Source organism: Macaca thibetana, chromosome 2, assembly GCF_024542745.1.
Source record: "Macaca thibetana thibetana isolate TM-01 chromosome 2, ASM2454274v1, whole genome shotgun sequence".
Taxonomy (NCBI): Eukaryota; Metazoa; Chordata; class Mammalia; order Primates; family Cercopithecidae; genus Macaca; species Macaca thibetana.
The window spans coordinates 177,328,836-177,355,779 of NC_065579.1; the positions used below are offsets into that span (position 1 = coordinate 177,328,836).

Consider the following 26,944-nt stretch of genomic DNA (forward strand, 5'->3'; position numbering starts at 1 on the left):
ACACCTTCAAAATACTTCCTACTTACTTCTAATTCTTCTTTCGCATTGTGCCTTTTATTCCATTCTTTTTTTTTTACATGAAAACCTAGGTTACACATGACTTCTCCTTTATTCTCTAGCTACTTATTTTAGTGAGAAAAGGCATGGGCAGAACATGCAGATTCTCCATTATGGTCACTATGCAATGAGAATCATATTTTCATTTCATTTTTTTTTTTTTCTGTTTAATGCACTGGTACTCAAAGCCTGGGTTTATGCAAACATTACATACTCTGCAAACTGAGGTATATGTAAATGGTCATCATCCACACAGGAGCTGCCAAAATCTTCCTGATGGTTTTCTTTTTGTCTTCTTCCAGAAATTTATCAAGGGAGATGCTTTTGTGTTTTGACATTTAAATCAACTCAGATTAATTTATACAAATGTATAATTGATCCTTAAAATCTTAGATTATTTTTCCAAGAATATTTAGTCATAGTTATTACTGTTTCTTTTGTTGTGGTCAGTTAACTTTGGGAAATTTTTTTTTTAATTTTATTATGGGTACATAATACTTGTATATATTTTGAATTAGAATAAATAAGATCTAGTATTTTGTAGCACAATAGGATGACTATAGCTAACAATAACATTGTGTATTTTAAAATAACTAACAGTGGAATTGCAATGTTCTTAATGCAACAAAATGATAAATGCAGTTAGTTTTGAAGGAAAGCAGTACCTTAGGCTCCTTTTTCATACAACACTCTTACAATGAGCACTTCGAGCTTCAGGAAAACGTTATTAGCTCTCTCACTCTGGTTTAGCTTTCTTCAACTAGATCTCTTTTATATTCTAAGAGACGATATATTCACTCCATCTCTTACCATTACACAGACAGCATAGTTTACTCCTTAAGAATGCAAGCTTTGGAGCCATAATGTCTAGCTACAAATCCTTACTCTGTAAACTAGTTTGCTAGAGCTGCTATGGCAAAGTACCACAAACTGGGTGGCATAGAACACAGACTTTTATTGTCTTACAGTTCTAAAGGTGAGAAGTCTGAGGTTGAGGTTTCACAGAGTTGGTTTCTTCTGAAGGCTATGAGGAAGAATCCATTCCATGCCTTTTTCCTAGTTTTTTGGGGGCTTTCTGGCAATTTGTGTATTCCTTAGCTTGTAAATGCATAACACCAATACCTGTCTTCATCTTCACAGGTCATTCCACTTGGGTACATGTCTGTGAACAAATTTCCCCCTTTATAAAGACACCAGTCATACTAGCTTAGGGGTCCACCCTAAAACAGTATGACCACATCTTAACCATTTACATCTGCAATAACACTATTTACAAAGAAGGTCACATTCTAAGGTACTAGGAGTTAGGAATTCAACATATGAATTTTGATAGGACATAATTCAACGCAGAAGATATTGTAACTGACAGTCTTTAACACTGGGCCAAGTTACTTATTCTGTGTTCCAATTTTCACACCTATAAAATGAATATAATAATAATATTACTTTAAAGGGTTGTTGTGAGGATTACACAAATATACTAAACTACCTGGTGTAGTATCCAACAAAGAGTAAGCACTCAAAAACTCATAGTTTATACTGTTGCACGCAGGAAGGCAGCCCATGGAAAAGTAATCTTCTCCTCAAATTTTTCTTAGATGAAACATTGGCAGTCTTAAAATCCAAGTTCCTTAAAATGTCAGTTACTGGTTATATAAAAAATACTAGACTTAGAAGTATATTGATTTTGTTGTAAAGTTTAGGAATCAATTTATTTTTAAAAGCATAATAATTGTACATGGAAGCCAAATCAATATTGGGCACAATATTGTGTGGCACAAATTTTCTCATATTAACCAGGCCAACAGCAACAGCCAAAATATTATACAATAATTTGAATGTACTGAAACTGTGGACTTAGCATAAGCCATTTGCTAAAAGTCAAATTTCTTGTAAAAGAAAAGTTAGAAGTTCAGGTCACCTACATATTTCCTTATCGTCTATACTGCAGAATAAGAGTTTTATTAGGACAGGCCAGGTGCGGTGGCACAGGCCTGTAATCCCAGCACTTTGGGAGGCCAAGGCAGGTGGATCACAAGTTCAGGAGATAGAGACCAACCTGGCTAACATGGTGAAACCCCGTCTCCACTAAAAATACAAAAAATTAGCCGGGTGTGGTGGCAGGTGCCTGTAGTCCCAGCCACTTGGGATGCTGAGGCAGGAGAATGGCGTGAACCCGGGAGGCGAAGCTTGCAGTGAGCCGAGATTGTGCCACTGCACCCCAGCCTGGGCAACAGAGCGAGACTCCGTCTCTTTATCAGGACAAAGAATGTTTCAAATTACACTTGGGGAAAAGAAAATATATGCTAACCTACTGGGACTTTAGCTTTTAGCTTCATGATTCTATCATAATATGCATTCTATATTGTTAATATTCTATCGATGGTAGTAGTAAAATTATACATAGGCATCCTAGGCTGAACTGTTAAACTCTATAGACTCTTAGTTAAAGTCATATTCACTTCCAAATCGAGTTCTTAAAATGAGGGCTAAAATCTGAAAGAAGTTATTTGGATAATTACATGAGCAGTGAAGTGATTAGATATATGGTGAGTTTTGGCCATCCATTACCCATTCCACTTGTTTTAGTGACAGCATTTTTAAGGAATTACTTTTCCCACATAGCATCCAGCCATGGTAAGGTCGTCAATCAAAAGACTCTACTCTTTCTATGATGTAGGGGCTCGACCCAGTCAAGGCCAATCAGATTTCCTCTTGCAGCATTGAGAGTTTTCAGCTGAGTTATGCAAGGAGTGGAAGCAGAGTTGAAATCAATTCAACCCAAGGGGACTGATGAGTAATTCTTGATGCCTACATTTCAGGTGTTGCACTGGTTGACATCATTTGCTAAAGTTGTTTTCTAAGATATTCTTTGATTCTGTGGACTTGTATCTAATATCTTACAAGTAATTTATTTTCTGTTTATGTTAGCTAGCTTCAATTCCTATTGCTTGCAAAGAACTTGAATGATACACATAAGGATGCCCAAGTCAGGGTTTCTCAAACCATCTGCAAATAAATCATACAAGGATGCCTATTAAAAATGAATATACCTATGTAACAAGCCTGCACATTGTGCAGAGGTACCCTAGAGCTTAAAGTATAATAATAATAATAACATACATTACAGGAATGGATGATCTTTATTCTTAATAAAAATGCCAATTGACAAAAAAAAAAAGAACAATCACAAACACTGTCTCATAGACACTAAATCCAACTCATTGGAGTGGGCTCAGGAGAACAAGTTCTGCAACAATTCTTACAGACACTAAGACTTGACAGGTGCTGTAATACATCCAAATTGGAAGAAAATCAAAAGTAGCCTACATGGGGGAGGATCAGGGGCTGATGATTCAAACTGTGTGGCTTCTCAGTAGGTACTTAAGTTTTCATTACTGCTCATTAATCAAGACAGCTTATATAGTGTTTAGCATACAGTTTAAACATACAGGACAAATTAATAAGCAGGTGATAAACAAAGAAGCAAAAGCACATAGTAAATGGTCTTATACCCATAAAACTAATATATATAAATAAAATGAGAGTAAAAATAACAATATTACTTAAAATCATAATTATTAGCTTCTGATTTTAAAAATATTCAGGGAATATAAAATATAGGGAAAGCAATTATTTTTCTTAAATCGGCAGATAAAATTGTATTTATCATGTACAACATGATTTTTTGAAGCATATATATGTGTGTGCGTGTGTGTGTACATATATATATATAATGGAATGGTTAAATGTAGCTAATTAACAAATGCATTACCTTCATAGTTATCACTTGTGCAGTGAGAACACGTAACATCTACTTTATCATCATTAACTATGCTCACCATGCTGTACAGCAGATCTCTTGAATTTACTTCACTTTTCTAACTGTAACTACATATCCTGTGATCAATGTCCCCCCATTTCCCCTTGCCCCTAAGAATTGTTCTCCAAATAATCTTTCTATTACTTTTAAAACAGATTATTTACAAAAGATATAGATTCAATGTGTTTAAATATTTTCAAGACTTAAAGATAAATAATATTTACATGTAATATATTTACATTTTAATATTCTAGAAGTTTTCCTGAAATTCTCTTTCCCATTCATTAATAGAAAGTACATGGATCAGACAGGCCTAAAACCTGCTTTATTTTTCCTTTGTGGTTACTAATTTGCCTTATCAGCTTTGCCAAGTAACTTAACGTTCATATAAATTCCATTAGTAAAATAAGTACAGTAATTTATGCTACTTAGTTACCTTAGAGAGGTGGAATAAAAATGAAGAAGTGGTAGAATTAAGTTAATTTACACAGTTGAAAAGTATTTGGTATTTTCTTTTTTTTCTGGTATGTCAAATCCTCTATCAAGTGGAGATACAATACATTTTTATATGCGCATTAGTGAGAAAGACTGCTGAATTTAAAATATGTTCAAGTTTTTCAGGGAAACAGCCTCTGTAAGCACAAAGACCTGGTGTTATCCATTTGTTTTGAACCTAAATTAGAATTGATATTCCTAATAACTAGTCTCAAGCAAGTTATATTCAGAATACTTAATGTAATATGACCTGAATTATAGCAGAAAAAATAAAAACGTACACATACTTTAAATTTATAGTTATTTTCATTACAGCACTAAAGTGAGATACTTCAGATTATGTGAACCACTGCACTCTAGTGAAAGAGAACTTGTTTACGGAGCAAACAGCATACCATTTGTGTGTGTGTGTGTGTGTGTGTGTGTGCACGCCCACGCGTGCATCCGCGTGCATGTGTATACGGACAGTATTAGATCAGGGTATAAGTAACTGCCTGAAAGGTTATAAGAACTACAGTAATAGCTAGGTAAGCTATTTTGAAATTTTAAGCAAAATTCAGTAACTCGGACATAACATACAATATTTATTTCAAATATATTTCCATTTCCTATGTATTAATGTGATACTCATCAGCATTTAACACAGAATTTCAATCTTCAAGTCAGAATGTGGAAAGGAACAAGGTGACAGGCAGCAGATACTACATCTAATACTACATCTATTTCCACTTGAGACTGGAAGAGAGCTCCCATACAGCCATAAATTGCTGCATAAATAAAGCACTAATTGTTGAATACCAAAATGTTTTAAAATTATCAGTAATTCCCAAGAAGAGGAGGGCAAGCAAATGACCACACCTCTTTTCCTCTGGGTACTTATGAAGGACACATATTCCTCCTAATCCAGCTATTTCTAGTATAATCTTACTGGAAAAGGAGCATCCTGTAGTGAGGGAGAGCACATATTTTTTGAAAGGAACTAAACTGTCTGGAGTTCAAATTCTCGATCTGCTTCTGGTTAAGTGACCCCAGAGTAATTATTCATTCTCCCTAGGCTTCAGTCTCCTCATCTGTAAAATGAGATGATTATATATTTAACTGTACTCCTTACCTTCTGGACTATGTGGGGTAATATTTTCCCTTTTAAGTTTCCAAACATAAAATGAATGATTCTCCTCTACTCCCATGAAATTTCTTTTTAAAAAGGAACTTTCATATATTTTAAGCAAAGTTCTTGATAAACAGATGATCCTTAGTCTAAGATAAAATGTGAGGTGCTTGTTCTTCATACCTCAGTGCACCCTTTCACAACCATTATAAAGTTGGGCTGAGACAGCTTCCAACCTCCAAAACACAGCCAATAAATGTGAGTCTAGAGCTTCGTCTATACGTAGAAATCTATTTCCTGACCCTAGGCACCCCAACTTTGTATAAGTCACTATTTTTTGCATTATCTCTAGATCTGCAAGTGTTGCCATTCAAAAATGGAAACTCATTTGTCAGTAAGAGTATGTGATAAAAATTAACCCTCTGGTTGCCAAAAATCAAGAAGAATGTGTAGTCAGCTCTTGGCTGGATATCAGGCAGCAAGGACAGTCTAGACTGGTGGCTGTGCAAAACCACCAAAACAGATTAGGAAGCTCAGAATGATGGAGCTGTGGAGGTGTTCGGGAATGAAACAGTGTTGATCATCCAGGAAAACACAGATGGAGACAGACACAGCCTCTCTCTCTCACTTTTGCTAAAATACTTCACCATTTTAATCTGGCCAGAAACCCTGGTCAAATATCTGATTCCAGGGTTTATTTCCAGGAACCAAGGACAGGCGGACAAGCCACTCTTAAGCACTCATAAAAACGAAGGGGAGCTGGGTGTGTCTAAAGCATATGAAAGTGGATTCCATATCCTTAAGGTTACCTTTAAGATTTCTTTTGTATCCCTAAACACCACCTCTCAAACTCTTGACTTGAGTTTCCTGATAAAAGAGCACACATCGTGGACACATAGGTAGCTTTTTTTCGTTTTCTTTCATTCCTTTGCTCTTTGTAAATTCTGTGGGAATGCCGTCATGTTAAATAGGTACATGTTATCTCCTCTGAAGGAATTAGGAACTCATTTTAGTATCAGATGGGAATAAAATTCCTAGCCCAGCTGTTATTCTGAACAGCCTAAATGGATAGGGCAAAAGTTTAGTAGAACCCCACTTAACTAAACTCTGGTATGTTTAGGAGGGTTTTTTTTGTTCTGTTTTTTGTGTTTTTTTGTTTTTGTTTTTTGTTTGTTTGTTTCTTTTCGCAGGGATGGGGGCAACTGATTTTCTTTTCTCAGAGAACTTTTATTACTCTCTTCTATATTCTTATTTTTCCAGAGTGTAACAGATTGGCAAAATTTTCAAAGTAAAGATGTTGGGGGGAAGACAGAGTAAACATCCTAGCCACAAAGACAACCCAAAATAGAACAATAATCATGAATTTTTAACTGTCTTCTTAGCCACTCTAAAGTAACCCCTGAAACTCCATTAGACTGCTCTTGCAAGCCTTCTTTCCTTATTCTCCTGTCACCTCTCTTATGTTCTCTCTTAGCAGCCCAACAAGTCTACCCATGTAATTCATGCAAAGGAATCTGGGACTCCTGTTGATGCACATGCCCTTGTTGAAGAGTCTTTTTTCAAATAAATAAAGTTATCTCTGTGAAAATATTTTCCTATTTTGGGACCTTTATTTTGATTCCAATTCTCCCATTTCATAAATAAGGCTGAGATGAAAAATCCTTGTATAGAATTCTTGGCCTGCCTTTTCCTTGTCATTTCCCTTGAATTTAAATTCATAAAAGTGGAATTAATTGATCCAAGTATATGAACAGTTTTCACTATTCTGTATAATTGCTTTCCAGCACACTTTATATCTTCAAAAGAAATACTTGCCATCATAACATCCTCTGAGGCATGATATATTAACCTGAAGCCATAACATATCTAGAAAATGAAGTCAAATAGGATAGGCAAGTGTTCTCTACACATCTTTTAACTCAAAAAATTAACAAAAAAGACTAATACATATTGTTCCATAAAAATCATAAACTCCAAAACTATTCAATGTTAAGGAATGAGGACTGGAAAAGAAAACTTCTTTGCTTTCACATGGAGAGTCATCCTAGTTCTTACTCAAATTCTCAACTTTCTTTCAACTGCTTTCCAGCTTTTCCCACTCAAGAAAAACTTTCTCAGAGCTGGACAAATGAGAAGACTACATATGTGTGTGAGGCTTTAAGATCAGTGCACACATGCAGTAAAGCCAGATGCCCATGCTTTTGTGTCAGCTTCCATTCATGTAAATGCTCCTCCTAAGCCTGAGTTTACCTTCCCCACCCTCTGGCATCCACCTACACCCAGGCAGGTGTCAAACACTGTTCTTCATATGTATATTAGGTGACTGGATTTAGGCTGATTAAAATTGGAAGATAAGGAACCCCATTTAGGAATAAGTTACATTAGTTGTAATTGTACAACTAACCTCTTGTCAGGGAGCTTATCACTAGTATATGAAGTACTTATTCAGTGATTGGTAAATGGATATTTTATTTCACAATCGCCTACTGACCAATGTGTGCATGAGTCTTCAGAAGCAAATCTCAGAAGGAAAAGTGAAAAAACTTGAGGGCTGAAGCCCATTTTGTTTTTGAAACTGTAATAAACATAATTAAAAGACAGCTTGGGAAAAATATTTGGAAATAACATGAGATATATAAGGACTATATAAAGAACTTAAGACATAAAAGCATAAACTATAATCATTCCAATTTAAGAACAGCTAATGGAAAGACACGGAAAATAGCCAATGCACATAAAATATTCTCTATCTTTGCATTGGAATAGAGCAAGTTCATATTTTAAACCAGAAGTTGAAAGCAACTGCACTGAACAGGATAATCTTGGACTTGGAGAGTAAATGGATCATTGACTAAAATACTAAAAATGAAACTGGTGGTTTTTTTTTTTTACAGGTACCATTTAAGTCTCTTATATTCCAGTGCCACATCTAGAGTGGAATTTCCAACCCAACTAGAGATGCATTTGAAAAAATGGGATCTATATCACAAGTGTCTTATGTGTGTATTACGGTCTATCTAAAATATTTTAGAATTAAGGTATGAAGACTTTGGAAATACGTTCGATTCAGTAAAGTCTGGTTATAAGTCGGATTCTGACAGCCTAAGTAAATAATCTACTATCAGAGAAAACACATCAAAGACTTATGATATATAATCTGGCACAGAATTAAAATAACTTTTATGACAGCAATAAATAACCACATGCTAGATACTGTATAAAGATTATAGGAGAAATATGTTACTCTAACCTTATAAAAATACTTATTTTCATAATTTAAAAATGATGCCTGCACTAGAGTGCTGTAATTATAACCAAAAAACCTAGATGTATTCAAAATGAGGAATAATCTACTAGCATTATCAGTAGACCTCTAATTTTTTAAATAATTATTAAAGGTCATCATTTTTATCAACATATTTAATTATTATAATTATTTCCAAAAGGCTATATCACATATATGGGAAGAAGGGTCATAAAATGTTTAATTTAAAAATAGGAGTATAATTATAATACAGAAACTAGATTGATAGTTTTCACTGCTTTTTGACATTCTAAAAGTACAAATCTAAATGTCAACAGCTAATCATGGGTAATCTGCTATTGATTTTTCTCTGTTTAGAAACACCAAGTTCTGGCAGCAATTTCTAATTCTATGTGCTTCTCAAATACAAAAATACAGGCCCTACCAAACAGCAATTTACCTAATTTCTAAAGATAAATATTAAAGAATACAAGCAATTCCAAAGTTCTGCAATACTGCTAAAAACAAATATTTAATACAGTTAGGAAAGAGAGAATTACAATAAAAACATTTAACATGATAGGGGATGACAAGTAACTACAGGTATTTGAAGAAATATTCTAAATTGGATATATCATAACCATACATGTATTGTCAATTTTATGTTCATCTAAAGGTAAAATAATCAATAAACAAAGGCATACAGAATCTAGTAAAATTTAGATTTTGTGTTATATTTTAAAGAAAGCTCTCATCACTAAATAAAACATTTTTAAAGAGTAAGATAAAGCTTTTATTAAAAAAAGCCAAGTCACATCACTTACTTAAAAGTTCTATGCTCAATCTAAAACATTCACTTGGATATTAATATTTTATCCTTAAATGCAGAAGTTTTAATCTTTAAACGCATAAAAACTAATTCAGTTACTTAAAAATGGAGGTCTCTGGAGGAGTCATTCATCTTAATTCTCTAATTATTTTCATATATTCATGATGATAAATCCTGATAAATGTGAGATTCATTTTCATTTCCCATGTGTAACTCAAGCTTCTCAAGTTCTCAAGCTTATTTGTATGTAAAGTTTATATCATTTCTCTTCATTTTATCCATCTTATATTGTATTTTAATTTCGGCTATACCTCTTCAATTTTATCACACTGTCCTCTGTGGGAGGGCAGGGGCGAGGGAGCTGGCAGATCTTATTTCATTTTAAGGAGTCACACAAATCATGGCTAACATATGGTCATGACCAATATACTGAATGAATATTTACTCTCAACGTCTCTGTATATTAGTTCCTAGATCCTTGAGAACAGTACTTTTCATTTCTCTAAACAATAGTTTGTAGATGGTAATTCACCAACTGTACAGCTGAATACATGTTAACTTTGATATTTAAAAATTGTTTAAATATTTACTGACCTCATTAGCTAAACTGTAAGCTCTCACAAGTTGGGGCAGTGGTCCGCCTTTGTGTCTCCTGTTTCTCAACACATCAAACATAACAGGTGTCAAAATATTTCATTTAAAAATTGAATGAATATTTGCTTATTGTCGAACTAGTTTGAGAATTCTAAAAAAAGTATATTATATATAAAACCTATGAGATTAAGAACCTAAATATTTATATAAAAGGAAAAAAAACTAAAATAAATAAATTTTAAAAACCCAAAGATAACTACTGATATATTGCAATGAAGAAGTATTTGAGAAATTTAAAACAGAAATATGTTTAAAATTTTATCTGATTTTAAGGCTTAGTAGCATTTAAAATATATATATACCATTTAGCTTTAATAAACCTATTAAAACTTTAGATTACTAACATTAAAATAAATTACTACATTTAATTCCACATTTCTGGTTAATAGGGTTCTTGAAAAATCTAAGAAAATAAACAAAATAAATAGATTGCTGGTCGTAAAGTAGTGAATATTATAAAGGTTCTTACATGTGTAATTTTTATTAAACAAACTAGCAAGCTGTTATTTTAATAACCTAGGTGAACTACATTTTTTTCTAACCTATAAAATGAAGTTATTATACCATAGCACAATAAGACAATAAGTTATCATACTATAAGTACCTTTTTGCTCTACTATGGCATCGTAAAAATAACAATAAAATTGGAGCATGCTAATTTCTACCTCTTTTCTAACCATGTAAAGAAATGTGCTACACCAACAGTATATACTTCCAAAGTTGTTCTGTTTCTTTTTCAGAAAAAAATGAAGATGTCTGATTGTTCCGTCATTAAATTTAACATATAAAATAGCCTAGGTGACAATGAACTTCTCTCATTAAATGTTCTAGTATTCTACAATTTTTCAAGATATTCCAGACTTTATTTTTTCATGAGGCATTATGCTGATTGCTAACAAGTGGACCAATACATAGATTTCATTTTATTTTAAAAGTTGATAAAATTCTTTTACGACTTTGTACAATGGAATCTGATGCTCGACTATTTCTTATCACACTTCATGGCAACTACTAATTATTTTCACTTGCCTTCACGAGATAAATATTATTTAAGTACATTTTAACTCAAGAGAAAGAAGAGATTTTTAATATTAAAAAAAGTTTTGGCTAAAATTGTTTGTCATCAATGAATTGATATTAGAATAATATCAAGGGACCTAGGCCAGAGTATGGTTCAATATATACAGCCAGAGAGAATCCTTAATGAATAGTATCATTAAACAACAGAGCCACGAATCAGCTTTTCTCCTCACTCTCTTTTTCTTTAATCGTTGGTACGTTTATAGCCACTTACCTTATGCATTGTATTTAAAAATCAATTTTAGTTGTATGAGATATCAGTTCTCAGAATAACTGATTTATTGGCCTCTACATACTTAAATTCTCTATTTACTCATTTAATTTCAATTATGTTTTGCAATATTAGTGTCATTTTATAGAAACATATGGAACAATATGTCTCTCTTTAACAATAAAAATTAGGGTGCTACCAAGACTAATTCCACTCAAATTCGGGGTCAATCACATCAATTATTCTTAGATAATTTTTACTTAGAATATATATTAATGCAACTTTTTTATTTCCTAGTACACAACATTTATCTTTATTAACTTGCTTTAATGTATCTAAATATAATTACCACAAGTAGGCAAGTTTCTATACTTTTAAAAAGTTATGGATCTTTGTAAATATTAAAAGTAAGTGCTTTTACTATTTCTAGATGTTATACTCTACGTACGAAGAATGTGCTTCTCTTTGCAACACTCGTGTAGCTCAAAATACAAGTATCATATGATAGTACAGTCACCTGAGAGAACATATAATTTACTGTGATTAATGAATTAACATAATAAATTACATAAAAATTATTTAAAATATACTTTTAAATTATATATAAAAGTATCTTACTTTTTATCCAGATATCTAAAAGATATCTAACATCACAAGAGTAAAATAATAGACTAAATACTTCTATCTCCTTAATATCCATTTTCTAAGGCAATGTTGTTTCATATTTCCTCTGATCAAAAAGTGTGCCTTTTACACTTGAAGTTACAAAGTGAAATAGTAGGAAGCACAATGAGTTGTCCATTACACCTATCAAGCACAGGTCACCAAATAGGCCAAAAGCTGGAGGACTCAGAATCCTGGGAAACTAGCTCAATATATTTTTCAGGACCTGGAGTGAAAATACACACTTTCATCCCAATTCTCACAAAGCTCAGTTAAAACATACAATTGCTACTATTTGAAATAGGAAACTTAGCATCTTCAACATGAATTACACTTTTTAGTAACTAACCCACGAAAAACAAGCACACCAAAATATATAAAAAATGCCAGTCTAACATATTTTGAACAAAAGCTCAACTCACACATCAGTCCATGGTAAGTCATTAAATGTGTGAAATATTTATCTTTTGTACATATGAACATGTTTGTAAAAATGCATATTTATACATTTTTATGTAATTAAGTAGAATATCTGTCAAATCATACAACTAACTTCAGAAGAGTCTTGTGAAGCAATTTACAAATAAAACACAAACGGTACACAGTAATTCTTTACTCTCTTCCCTTTCTCCCATGCGACATCATTTACTACAAAATTCTTCATCTTATAGAAACCATCAAGTAATTGAAAAATAAATATCGATCACTCAAAATATAAAATGCCAGTATGCTAACTGAGATTCAAGACCACAGAATGTGAGGATAATCTTTGTGTAACCTCAATACTTAGCATAACGCCTGGTATTAAATCCATGGTTGCTGAGTGACTTATTATCTTAACTTTAAAATAAAATGTAATAAAATAATAGATATTTTTAAATAAACGGTATATAAATCTTTATTATTTGGGCTAATTGGTAAATACTGTCATATAACAAATATGTTTTTAAAACTTTTATACTTCATTGAATTTGATTTTGAGGAAACAGAAATTCTTCCTATCAGATCTGGAAACAGACTGTAAACTCTTTACTGGATCATATATTCTGCGAAAAAAAGTTCTCTTTGAACCTTTATGTATGGCAAATACACTGCCTAGCCATATAGCAGGCAATAAATATCTGCTTAAATAATTAATCATTTTGTTTTAGAGAATTTATAGTTGAAAACTGAAACTGTATAGCCTATAAGAAGTTATACAGTTTATTTAAAGGAAATAACTATAAGAATAGTATTTTCTAGAACATTTTAAAGCACTAAAGTAAAATGTAAGATTTATTGCATTTGGATATATATTTAAATACATTCAGAAACATTTAAATGAAGTATCTCCAGAATATGAATTTTCTAAAAAATAGTGTATAACAGTGTTAAGAATTTTTATGTTCTCTATATTTAATAACTATTTTCATGTAGTAGTATTAAAAGGTAACTCAAAATAATAAATTGCTCAGATAAAATTTTTAATTGCATAAAATTTACTACTGTTTACTTAAAAGTATAACAGTTTCTTCCCTCACTCCATCCCCAAAAATATCACATACCCTGAAATCTCATTTCCTAGGTCTTGCTGAACACTCCTTCATTTAAACAAAATAGATAAGTATAATTGAAAGGATCTGAAAACACATCATTCTATATCCAGGATCACTTAGAATTTGTGTTTTCAATAACAGTAATTTGATCATAACAGAGATGAATAAAACTGGTACATATGTCAAATCCTCAAATATTGCTCTTTATTAGCCAAAACCTAGACTCTGTTGGCTTACTATATTGCCTAATGAAGATGTGCCTACATACTTATGCAGTCATCCACTGACAAAAAATAACTACATATAAAAAGTTACCATGTCAGAAATGAATCAAATTGCATTTGTTGATCCAAATGAGTTTACCTTATGTACAATGGTTTGAAATAACAAAACTGCCCTATTAAAATTATGTTTTAAATTATTGTTTGAACTGAATAAAGTGGAAAATACACATCTCAGCCTTGCTACATGGTTTTGTTCTACTTCATCCTCCCTATCCCTTGACAATTATCAATGTTTAGTAAGGTAATTTTAATGGGGAACAATGAAAAATTTATCTGGGCTTCTTGCGTGTATTTCTCTATAAAGACAAGATGTTCCCATGAATTCTATTTACAAAACATATTTCAAACCCATCTTCTTCTCTCCGTCTCCACTGCCACCACTCTAGGCCAGGCCACCATACACCTCGTCCGGAAAACTGCAACTGACTCCCAATTCTACTCTTGTCATCTCCCAATTAAGCTTTCGTTCACTAGTCATGGTGCTATTAAAAGGTAAATTAGTTCATTTTACTCAGTTGGTCAAAACCTCCCTATAGATTCATGTTTTACCTGGGATAATATAAAAACTCAGCTTCTTAACATGGATCTTATTCTACTCTGAGGACTCTGGTTCCTGACTATCTTTCAGACCTCACTTTCTGCAACTCTCTTCCTTGCAAAGTAAGTTTCAGTCACCCTGGACTCAGTTTTTCAAGTGTGTCAAGCTCATTTCTCTTCAAGACCCTTGCTCAGGCAGTTTCCACTACGTGTTATGCACTTCTTCCCACTCTGCAGAATGACTTCTCTTTCCTGAGAATGAGGTTTCAATGTCACCTTCAAAGTCTTTCCAACTGTCCCATTTCAAATAGCACATCTCCCTTGTTATTTCTTAATGCCTTTGTTGCTTCATCCATACATAATTCTTACAACCTTTACTGTTTTATTTACCCAAATTCCATGAGAGCACGTGCCTTATTTTTCTTTTCTTTTAAATCCATAATCTAAATTTTAGATTACAGAAAACAATACTCAATAAAATAATGCAAGAACAGAATATATCTTCAGTTTGTTTAAATGTCAGTCTGATTAAATTACAAGTTGAATAGAACTCTGTAGAGGTATGCAATTTGATCCTGTATTAATTTAGTTTGGTTACATGATTGACAATGTATGTTAGACAAAGTCAACCTATTTTGATCACTTAACTACATATATTGATTTCCAGCATGTTTGTAATCCCAAGATGGTGAGTCAAGGGTACAATGAAAAAATTTCTATTCCTGTTGGGCCCTGGTTGATGAACAGCGTGAAGTGGGATCTATTCTTTCACCATTTAGAACAAATGAAGCATGTAGTCAGAAGCAGTTGTGTGTGAGAGGTAGGAGAGGAAAAGAGAGAGAGAGAGTTACTGAAATGGTGATAGGGAAAGAGGGTTGGTAGAGGGAAATTTCTATCTTTTGTACTTAAGTCACTTATACTAGTCGTTTATAGTAGCAATGATTAGTGAAGAAACAAACATAAGGCTTTCTACTCTAATATTTTTTAACACTTATTTTGTGATGTAAAAGTAACAAAGAAGTAAAAGGATGTAATTTAATCATTAATTTACCCTGTACCAAAAGATATATACATTTCCCTTAGGAAATTCATATAGAAGTGCTATACTCAAGAATATTATATTAACTTTAACTATATTCATCTATGTCATTTTTTGTTTGAAGAAGAGTTCCTTAAGGATTATGTATAATTTCTGTGCAAGAAAATTTTTTCTAGATATAGTATTATCCCAGGACCAGAACAAACAACACTTAGATGATCACTGCTGGAGCTGCATGAAGACATTTTATCTCTGTACTGTGGATGCTAATCAATAATGATTAATTATACAATTACTTATTTTATATTGTAAATGTATAGTAAAATTATATTCTAAGTTGTATTTATACTTATGACTAACAAGAAGTGATCTGATAACAATTTCTGGAACCCCTACATCTATACATAGTTTATCCTCAAAAACTAATTTCTTCTAAATGGTCTTTCAGAAACATTCTTTCTAAGTAATCCAGTGTTCCTAATTTAACAAAATTGTTAATATTTTCATTATTTTAATGTTCATTTTTGAACATTCTTTAAAAACTTCCTCAATGTCTCCATTTCTATAAATGTAAGAACAATATTCAGAGTTTGTGAATAAAACTTATGGATAAAACTAATTTTAGGCCATGAATTTTGTTAAACAGATGTTTTTCTGCTTATATTTACTTGTATTTATATACAACTCAGTGGATTATGCAGTTGATTCACTCAAATTAATAAATTTAATGAAATCAACCACACTATTGTTTTGCTTGTTTATTTTGTTTGTCATTGAATTGCCTGGGGGGAAAATCGACTCACAAAGTATTGGTAATAAAATAAGTTCACTAGACTCATTTACCCAAACCATATTTTGACTTAATTGAATTATTTGAGTATGCAATTGATTATTTTTTAAAAGCATGGGCCACACCCTTAGATATGAATCAACTCATTTAGGCTATAAAGTTGTATTTGCTGCAGAATAATCTTGGAAAAAATGGATCCCTGGTGTCTACTGGCCACTGTGATATACGATAAATGGTGAGCTTATACATGAAGCAAGACTGTGTTTTATATTCATGTAAGTGTCTAGTACAGAAATGAGAGGCTATATTCCTTGAAAAGATAAAATCTTTTTAAAATAAAAATTACCAACACTTAATTAATACTGTGGTTTTAAATACAGGGAAAATTAATGGACTATGAGAGAGATTTAAACACAATTTATGTTTCCACTTATTCAATCAGATGAAGTGATCTAGGAAGCACCTGGACTTTCTGATCGATTCAAGGAGGTTTGGTTAATAGGAAGAGAGAGTCAAATTGATTTATTTCATCTTTACAGTCAGCTTCACACAGTTAAAAGACAAGAGAAGAGATCCTTTCTACAGTCAAGTTACTGTCAGCACCATGTTAAAAGAATGAGATAGTTTACTTTTTTGTCATTATCATCATCATTTTACCTTGCTTATAACGGAAAAATGGGGATGGGGTGGGGGTTGTGGGAAAGGTGAATCCATTCTTTTCAGCCATGAAAGATGTCATATAATTTGGTAAAACAGATATATAACATTAAAATTTTACTTTGTGAATATCTTTAATCAGGAAGAAGTTACACATAAATGTAACTTTATCCTCTATAAAATAACAAATTTCAAAATTAAAACATTCCATTAGCCTTTAAAGTGAAAATTATTGGACAATTAAAACTATCTTCTCAAAACTAAATATGAATTATATTACTGTTTATTTTTATGTGTATAATAAATCAAATTTATATTTAACATTAATCTTTCCAAGTTGAGTACATATAATTCTATAATGTCTCATGTTTTCCAGGTTTAAAAACATGCTTTGATTTATTGTACCTATTATGAAACTATAAATAAGGAAAATATCCCTAAAACGCTTTTAAGAATAACATTTAGAAACATAGCATTTTATTAACCATTAGTGTGATGATTTCAATATTTGAAAGTTATCTCATCAGGAAAAATTTCTATTCACTATGACTTTAGACTGTAAAAGCATCACTTTATAAATAATCATTTTTGTCTGATAAAAATTCTGACTATACTTTATAATGTTCTTTTGAAGAAGTCACCTAAATTTTATCCAATTTAACCTTCAGGTACTATTTTGCCCACTGTACTCTTATGCACAACCTGTGCTATCAGTGTATCAACACAAATTCAAATTAAGAGTTTAAGTAGACAATCTTTAATGCTTCTATTTAACTGATGGGAAAATTGGATAATACTCATTCACTAAGTTTAGCTAATTAATAAAAATAAATAAATTACATATGTTTGGCATATATTCTAGGTCAAACTTCTGTAAATACTATGAGAAAGTCATTAAAATGGATATGCAAATACAAATTACTAGAAGAGGTTAATAAATAACACCTCAATGCTTTTAAATTTACTATGAATGTCTGAAAGTTCATGCTTTAACAGGACACATTTTAGCAGAATGGCACTTTAGGGTCATTTGTAGATGCAGATACCTGTTTTATTTATGTTAGTATCCCCGGGGCCTACGGTAGTTACTGATGTATCACAGGTATTTAAATAAATAAACGTTGTTTGGGGAAATTATTGCATGCGAACAACTGTTATAAACTTCTAGTACACTCGACTCTCAAAGTATTCATCTCTAGTATCCCTATTTACTATTATAAAGTACAATATCAATGTCTGACTTTCCAATTATTAAAAATTGTTTTCTCTCCTTATAACAAAAAAGGGTAATCGTTACACTTTTTTTTTTAACAATCTTCTATCTTCACAGAAATGAAGTAACTATCTATTCAATATTTTATACCAATAGTCTTCGAAAACAAATGAGGATGTAGTGTGATGGTATATACCACCACAGCAAAACACGACACTGTAACTGGTATCTATTATGTGATCTATCTTCAAAGTCATGAGGGTTATGTATGGTTTCCAAATTCACTTACACATTTGTGATTGCATTCTGTCAGTTTAAAATAACTGTAATAATTAGGAAAATATGCCAAAGTATCACTGTATAAATGAGAACTTAATAATTATATTTTATTCTGATTCTGAATAATAAATGGCCATATATGTTGATGACAAAAAAGAATGCTGTGTTGTTTTCTCCCTTAACCTTTTCCTTGTCACACAAAAAGTGAACACTTTCAAGCCATCTGACCTCCATTTTCATACCTGCAAATTACTTCGAGACTCTGAAACATATGCCTTATACGTTAAATGATAACTGTAACTGACCACCACACACAATACTTGAAGGGACACATCGGTTGGTCATTAGAGCACGAATGAGAGAACATCTAGCCAGGTACACGCTGGAAAACTTTTATGGTTGTTTCATGCTTAGTCTGAAAGGACTTAGAATATGCAGGTGGTAATTCTTATAGATCTTTATTCACAGCAAAAATACAATGAGATATATATTTCATGAAGGCTGTATGAATAGAAAAACGGAAAATGCTCAAATATTCTAAGGGTTTTCCATCACTTTTTACACATTGTTCACCTCCACTTTACCACTTTACCCACCGAAACAAAGTCCTCCAAGAAATCTGTCAGTGACTTGACTTCATGAATAGGATATTCACAACTTGGAAATTCACCCTAAATGCTTTTCTACTCCCCGCCTGCAAGAATATGAAACCCCAACACAGATCTGGGGCATCTGGTCTAGGAAGAATTTCGAATAAGTCTACTTCGGTGGCCCGGATGGTAGATGAAGCCTGGGGACTGAGGCTGGGCGAGGGCGGCAGACTCACCGGAGGGGAGGGGAAGGGCTGATAACTGGTCACGGGGCACAGCGGGAGCACCCTGCCTTTCAAGAAGGCATGTGGGAGAACGTTCCCCTGAGATGAGCGACCACCAAGAGCCAGAAGTCTCTATTAAGTCTGTGCCACGGAGCCTGACCTCCGGTGGAGACAGAGCAGCGGGGAGCGGTCCCACGGGCGACAGCGGTGGGACGCAAATGCAGCTGATATGCTCACGCTACCATTTAAAGACATTTAGAAGCACAAGGTATCCTGGCCCGTGGGGTCACCGTCCCGGGCGGTGTAGACAGGGCGCTATGGTAAGGGGACATCCTCAGCCCCCTCGTGTGGCGAGCCAGGAGACGCTGACCCCTGGACAAAGTTACCTGCCGGAGGCAACCAGTGCCCTGGTTCTTCAAACACCCTCCTCCTCCCACCCACTCCCGCTCCTCCGCCCCGTCCCTTACCTTGGTTGTTGGAGACGTGACTGCAGTCGCCTGGCCATGCTGTCAGCAGAGGCAAGAAGAAACCAAATTGCAAAAGAAATTCCCGGACTTCGCAGCCCCCCATGGTTCTCCTCGGCTCTCTTCTCCTCTCCCTTAAAGAGAAGTGGCGGCAGCGCAGGCAGGTGTTCTGGGTAGGATGGGGGTCCTTGTCCACGTCTTCTTCCTCCTCCTCCTCCTCTTCCTCCTCCACCCGGCCCGCAGGGGGTGTCCCGGGGCGCCCCCCGCGCGAGGTCCCGGGGACAAGGCACGAGGGTCCAGGCTGCCCAGGTGCAGGTGCAGCTGCTTCGGAGGAAGACGCTGCCTGAGGCGCCGGGGAGCTCCTCGCGGCTGGAGGCGAGGGGAATTGCATCCACCACAGTGTCCCGCTCGCGCGAGGACTATTCACTTGGGCCCGAGAGAGCGCGCGCGCAGGAGCGAGCTCGGGCTGTGGTTTGGGGGAGGGGAGTGAGGGGGCGGGGAGCGCCTCACCGCGAGGACGGGGGCGGGGAGGGACTGCCAGGTGGGGCGGGCAGTTGGGGCGGCCCGAGGACCTCTCCCGACTCAAGTGAGCACTTGCGGAGCCAAAAGCAGGGGAGGCGCAGCAGCTGTGAAGAGGCGTGGGGGTCGCGGGAACTTTCCTCTGGCCAGTGCGAGGAGAGCCAGGCGGACGCGGCGGCTTAACGGAGCTGCGAGTGGTTGGAGCAAGGTGCGGACTGAGCCCTCAGCCCCTGGCCTGAGCGGCGTGGGCAGCGGCTCGTGCCGCGCACACCTCCGACTCGGCCGCGTCTGCGCCGCGCTCTGGCCGTGGCAGCCGCTTGCCGGGCATCTCCGAGGCCGCCCTTAGTCCCACAAGCACTTAGCCGCCCATTTCATAGCAGCGGCGCCGACCGTTTTAAGAGGAGTCAGCTCCAGACACCGCCTCCCACTTACTTCTCCCCATTTCCACCGCTGGAGGGGATGAGTGCCGCGGACAGGCGCTCCCGTCCGGGGAGAGCTCGCCGGCGGCGGTCAGCCCGACCCTCCTCCGCGCGGGTCGCCCAAACTTGACCACCAGAGCGAGCGCCTCAGGGCAGTAGCCGCATCCGAGGCTTCCAGTTCTAGAAAAGCAAAACGCTGGGAGGAAGCAGCAAAAGGGGGTCACATCAGTCTGGAAAGTGGCGGGTGCACGGCGCCCGGGCTCGCCGAGGTCTTTGCGTCGCCTTGCGGAGGTGACTTCGCGGTGGAGGTCACGAGCATCGTCGCAGCCTTGACGCTGGGATTCAGGGGTCCCCAAGCGTCCACGGCGTGGTGGCGTCGGGCCGCGCTTTCCTAGCAGTCCAAGGGCCGAGTGGCTCGTGGCCACATCCACAGCAGCGCAGGGGCGCCGTGGGCGGACGGCTCTCCCTGCACGAGCCGCCCCCTCGCGGCACCCACTCCCTCCCCGCGCTCGGGTCGCCCGGAAGCTGCGGTGCGGGCCACTTGGTAGGACTCCGCGGCCCCAGCCCCGGGGCCGGGGTAACACGGCGTGCTGACTGCGAGGACCCTCGGCGTCCGCGGTCCCCACCACCTCGCCCCGCGGCCGAGGCGGGCGCCCAGAGCAGGGACGGAGCCGGGAGCGCTGCAGAGCCCGGCCAAGCCCAGCCTGCTCCCGGCCTGGCAGCCGCGGTTCGGATGCCGCCAGTTCGGCGCTAGAGGGGGTTAGTCGACAACGAAAATGCCTGCACCGCTCGCAGGTGGAGGCGGCTCCTCAGGCGAGGAACCCAAAGGAGGGGAGGGATGCTGTCAGGCTAAACTTAACGGGTTGGTTAAGGGCGCGTCAAGGAAACCGTATCGCTTGGGTGGGGATTTCTGTGATACTTTATTCGTTACTATTATTTCCAACATCATTTTTCTTTCTTAAGGGGACTTAGGCTATCACAGTCGAGGGAGGTTGAAAACCCCACTTCAAAACCCGTCGGAATGTTTTGAAAAAATGTTGATGGCAATGGAGAAATGTGAACAGAGGAGAGAAAGTAGCGGATTGTAAAGGATAGACGGTATTTTCCAGTTGGGCAGAAGGCACAGGAGGGAAATGGCACACTGACAAGTCAGAGGAGCAGGAGATGAAGGAGGCGAGGGTTGGCGTTTGACGCTTACAGAGTTTTGGAAGGGAAAGGACCCTTCCATTCCATGCCTTTCTCCGCTGCGATGTTTTTGTGCCACACACCGTAGCTGAAGACGTTTCACTTAATGCCTTACGGTAAATTGGAAGGAAAGAGAGGAGAGCAAGAAATGTCCCACGTCAAAAATTCTGCTGCGTGGAGAGAAATGCGAAATACAAGCGATTTCGAGAATGTGAGGAAGGGTTCTGATTGGTGACTGTACTCATCCTCATTAGGAATTCATACACCTCTGCCTCTCTTTGAAGGTGTCCACGCCAACTTAAATACATGCAGATCATTTCTAAAAAGATACCATGTGTGGAGTTTATATATTGGCACTTAAAAGAGTAAAATCTGATTTTGATACTCATTTTGTCACTCTTACTGATATTCATTGACCACATGGGCACTTGCAAACTCATTTTAGAGTTTATAAACTCAGTTGTCAAATAAAAAGGCTACATTATGACCATTATGATATAAATCATTGTGTCTAAATAATGTTCTGAGAAATGTTTAATGATTCATTATCTGATAATTTTATTCAAAGTGTTTTTATATACTGTCAAACATATATTTCCATGACCTTTTATAATTAAATTTTCATTTTTAAATGTTGGCTTACAGTAAATCTATAAACTTCATTAATAATTCACTAAAAGAAAAATCGTTCAAGAAGACACTCGTTATAAATTGAAGGAATGTATAATCTTATCATCTTAAAAATATCAACCATGTGAATCTATTTCTATACTTTTACTTTTGAAATTAACTAGACTTGCAAGGGAAAAATTTTTAATGGAACATCACCAAAAGGAAGTTATTTCAGTATAATTCCTAACATAAAATATTTTAAAATCAAAGTTTAAAATCAAGTTCTGATGTTTTACTTGAGTGTTACATTTTAGAGAATATCCTATAAAACACCAAGATGCTTCACTTAAAATTAGACTAGAAGGCAGTACTTTTAGTGGAAGGAAGGGGAAAAGGCAGAAAAAAAAGGAGGAGAAATAAATAGAGAGGAAAACTTAGATTCGTTTCTAGGACTCTCGCTCAGTTAGAAATCGTGGCACAGTGCCTGAAACTGTTACTTCAAAGTACCAATAATGCGCTTGATTAACCTGAATTTCTAGTCCCCCCTGCACTGTACTTACAGTTCAGCTACAGTTCATAATTTGTATCTGTTTAAATGAGCCCAAGTCAAGCTTGACATAATATATGTGTATATATATATATACCTGGTCAGATAATTGAGAGTCATATTCTTGTCTTGGCTTTTAAGAAAAAAAAATTACAAGATTTTTCCCAGTATTAAAACATACTTCACATGTTTACGTATGTTTGGATGCTGTCTATTGCATGTCTAGAAGATAATGACATCTTAAGTAAAAACTCATCTAAAAAATGAGTTAAAATACGATCACTGTCTTTGACAATAGCTAGATTCCATGAGTTTCACATGATTATTAACGTTAAAACATGATGGTAAAAAAGACCATTTATGTTTTTTATATATATGTGTGTGTGTGTATGTATGTGTGTGACACACACAGATGCACAATGCACAAATGTGTATGTGCATGTCTCTCTAAAATATTTGTTTAGTTCTTTTATGTGCTCAATTCTCTTCACTCAGGGAAGAGTTAATGGTAAACTACTTTGCGTAACAATAATTTCTCTTATAAAGCTAACATTTAAAATATAGTCATGGTTATCTATGTAAGCTAGATGCAATTGCACTTAGAAATGTACTTCCTTTTTGATTTTCTAGCAGTGTTGATATATTTACTGACATGTGACAGTTTCAAAATTATAAGCTACTCAATGAACCACATGCAATATTCATGTAGATTTATCTGCACTTGTCTGTTTGAATCATACCAATACTCAGAAAAGCATTCATGTCTCATTTTTCAGAACTATATTGTTCAGAATTCTTTTGTATTCTCTCAGACTATTGTTCTTCATGATATATGTGGTCTGGATTCAGGTAAAAAATGATGAAATTTTTTACTAAATAAGGGATATATGACATTAAAAACTAGTATGCTTTTATTTATATAGAAAGAATAGTATTCATAAATATTATTTGTTTTATAAAATGATTAAAAGAGGAGAGACTTAACCTGCAATTACTTCCTTTGAGAAAGAAAGAAGGAGGATTATAATGTTTAATACTCAGCATGTTTCAAGACTTGAGAAAGTCTTAAGGATATTATTCTGATAGAAGAGTAAATTAATCCATTCACAGCAGCAATTTGCATTCTCTAAGGTCAAGGTAGAAGAAACATAAATAAAAAGAATGTTGATCCTCAAATATGCCAAAATATCAGGTCTTAAAAGATTAGGTATGTACTTTGAAAAGAATGAATTGCATAAATCTTTTTGTTAATATAAAATGTAAAGACATGCTGTAGGCAATAATATTATTATATTCATACCATCAACTTTATAAGTTAGTTACAAGATTGTATTCTATGTGTTTCAGCATTGAAACATCTAAAGTAAAAATAAAATCCACAAAGTTAAATATAGTTAATTTGAGTCTCTTTGCTTTTAGAAATTATGAAATTAGGAGAAAACATACACATTGTTTACTTCAGAAATTTTGCTTTGGTGTTAGGAAGTAGAAAATACTTTTCTGAAAAAGAACATTCAAAGCAGTGAATTTTACTTTTTTCTTAGCATATCATATCTTAAAAACCTTACAGAAAAAAAAAAGCAACTTGAAGTTACATAAAATGTACTATAGTCGATTCTTCTGTGATAATTGAATTTTGGTTCTTGTGTTACCTACAGCGAAAAAAAAATATATGCACATATGTCGTATACATATCATATTACTTATGTGTGTGCATGCATGAAATTCAGTAAAAATATTCTCTCTAGTACTTTTCTAATTCACTAACCATTTGCCAAGCAAGATTTTCATATCCATTTGTTCTAAGCATTGTAAAGAAAGTATAAAGATTACTTGGATTTAGTTCTTACCTCTCAGAAGTTTATATTATATTACAGTACGAAAACAAACAAATAATAAAGCTATTCTAATTAAAGTCAATCTCTGTGTTCCTACAGTGGAGTTCCAAATTATTATAGTTATGTAAGAGGGAAAGAATCATACCATCACCTTCTAAGGCATGGATTTCTTATAGTTACTACTTTTTCTTGAGTTAAATTCACTCTTTCTAGAAGATAGTACAAGAACTTTTACGAACATTTAAAACAATGTTGAAGGTTATGCACAATGACCTAATAATTTAACTAGATTCAAAACACTTGCAATATAATGTAGTTGACTTAACAGTCTGTGTGGCATCAGGTGTCCACAAAAGTAATTTTACTAAATTATGTAGAGATTTTTAAACTTATAAATTTAAATTTATTTCAATTTTACAAGTTGTATATTAGTTTATCTTTCATTTCTCAAAATGACCAGCTGGGTCAAAACAACTGTTTTCATTGATTTATAATAAATACCATTAAAGAGCATGTTCTAAATATCAAGTAGGTAACAACTGATGATGGAAGTAAAACTGGCTCTAAAAAGCCCTATAAATATTGAAATATGTGTGATTATGTCCATCATAACAAATACCACAGGAATATTACTATTAATTTCATTCAAATATTCAAAATAAAATCTACTCCAAATATATTTTGTATTTTATCTTGAATTATTCCTTCATTATGACACTTTGTGCCCTGTTTCAGTAAAACAAGAAGACAGTTGGGCATGTCAAATACTTAAATGTTAAATTTACTAATAATATTATCCATATGAATAGCAATTATGCACTAAACATTTCAATTATTTTGATACCAACAATACAAAACATGCTTTTTTTACTGCATTCAAACTGGGGTAAATTAAAAGTAGCAGATGAAGATAAGTGATTCCTTAATGCATCTCTTAAGCTGGACTTTATGGGTGAAGTTTTTTCATGAAAGTGTTTTTTACATTATTTCAGTTCAGTTTGCAAACACGTACCACATTGGCATTTTTGAACTTCCAGTTTTGTATTTTTAAGTTAAAAAAATTGAAGGACAAGTTTTGAGAGAATGACAATCCAATAAAAACTTAATATGCCCAATGTTTACATTTTATGTAAGGAGTTCTATATCATTATACTCACAGTGTTTTGTGGGTTTTTTTTTTTTTTTTTTTTTTTTGCTGTGCCTATTAAAATGTTTTCATGAAATATAAATATTTTAATATCATCTTCTAATTTGATAATTATTAATAAATATATGGAACACATACCAATCATTTGACAATTAGCATATTGTTATTCATCTACTTGCCTAACTTTGATACACATATCTAATATTTTCGAGGACCCTGAAAAGTCTTCAAAGAATAGAGAATGTCTCCTTTACATCTCTACAAAAAGTATTTACTAAATAATTATGTATTTAATATTTATATTTAAATTTTTGGTCAAAATTTTCCATCTTCATTAATTTTTTTCATAAAGAATAATTTAATACCTAATCAACTGTGAAAAGTACCTAATTTCCCCTTTTGTTTAAGGTCATTACATCTTTATATTGCTAATATTTGAGTCGATATAATTTTATAATTATATGTGAATCACATATATTATTACATGTATGTATGTTGCATGCATATTGAACCTATGCAGAGTTGTTATGAAAATGGTCTTTGGCTACGTGGGAACTAAACCTGCTATGGAGTCCATGCGACACTCTGTGGATATTTCAGTGTTAAATTCAATATATGGTCTATAGTATTAGAAGTATACTGAAATTCATAGTACTTGGAATTAGATTGTGATATCTTTGCTATTTTTATGGGCTAAAAAAATTCTAAATTAATGAAAAAAGCAGGAAAGCAAACACTAGGTTGACTTAGATTGGTATTAATTTATGGTCAATCCTAGTTTACATTTAATTGCTCCTGAGTTATTTTGCATCATGACTTAAAATATGTAAGTAATGATAAGTATACCCATGTTTATTTTTGAATTTTATCCAATGTGAAAAAATAAGAAAGCTCCTTACTC

At 34.8% G+C, this 26,944-nt stretch overlaps 1 protein-coding gene across 2 annotated transcripts in view; it reads right to left on the minus strand.

The window, feature by feature from the left end:
• The window catches only part of EPHA6 (EPH receptor A6), a 932,172-nt gene extending 911,690 nt beyond the window's left edge, over window positions 1-20,482 (minus strand). For both annotated transcript variants that reach the window (XM_050778969.1, XM_050778968.1), the window contains exon 1: window positions 19,780-20,482. In XM_050778969.1, coding sequence (XP_050634926.1) covers window positions 19,780-20,167 — 388 coding nt within the window. In that variant the 5' untranslated portion in view covers window positions 20,168-20,482. The remainder of the gene's footprint in view (window positions 1-19,779) is intronic.
• Between the last annotated feature and the right edge of the window lie 6,462 nt (window positions 20,483-26,944).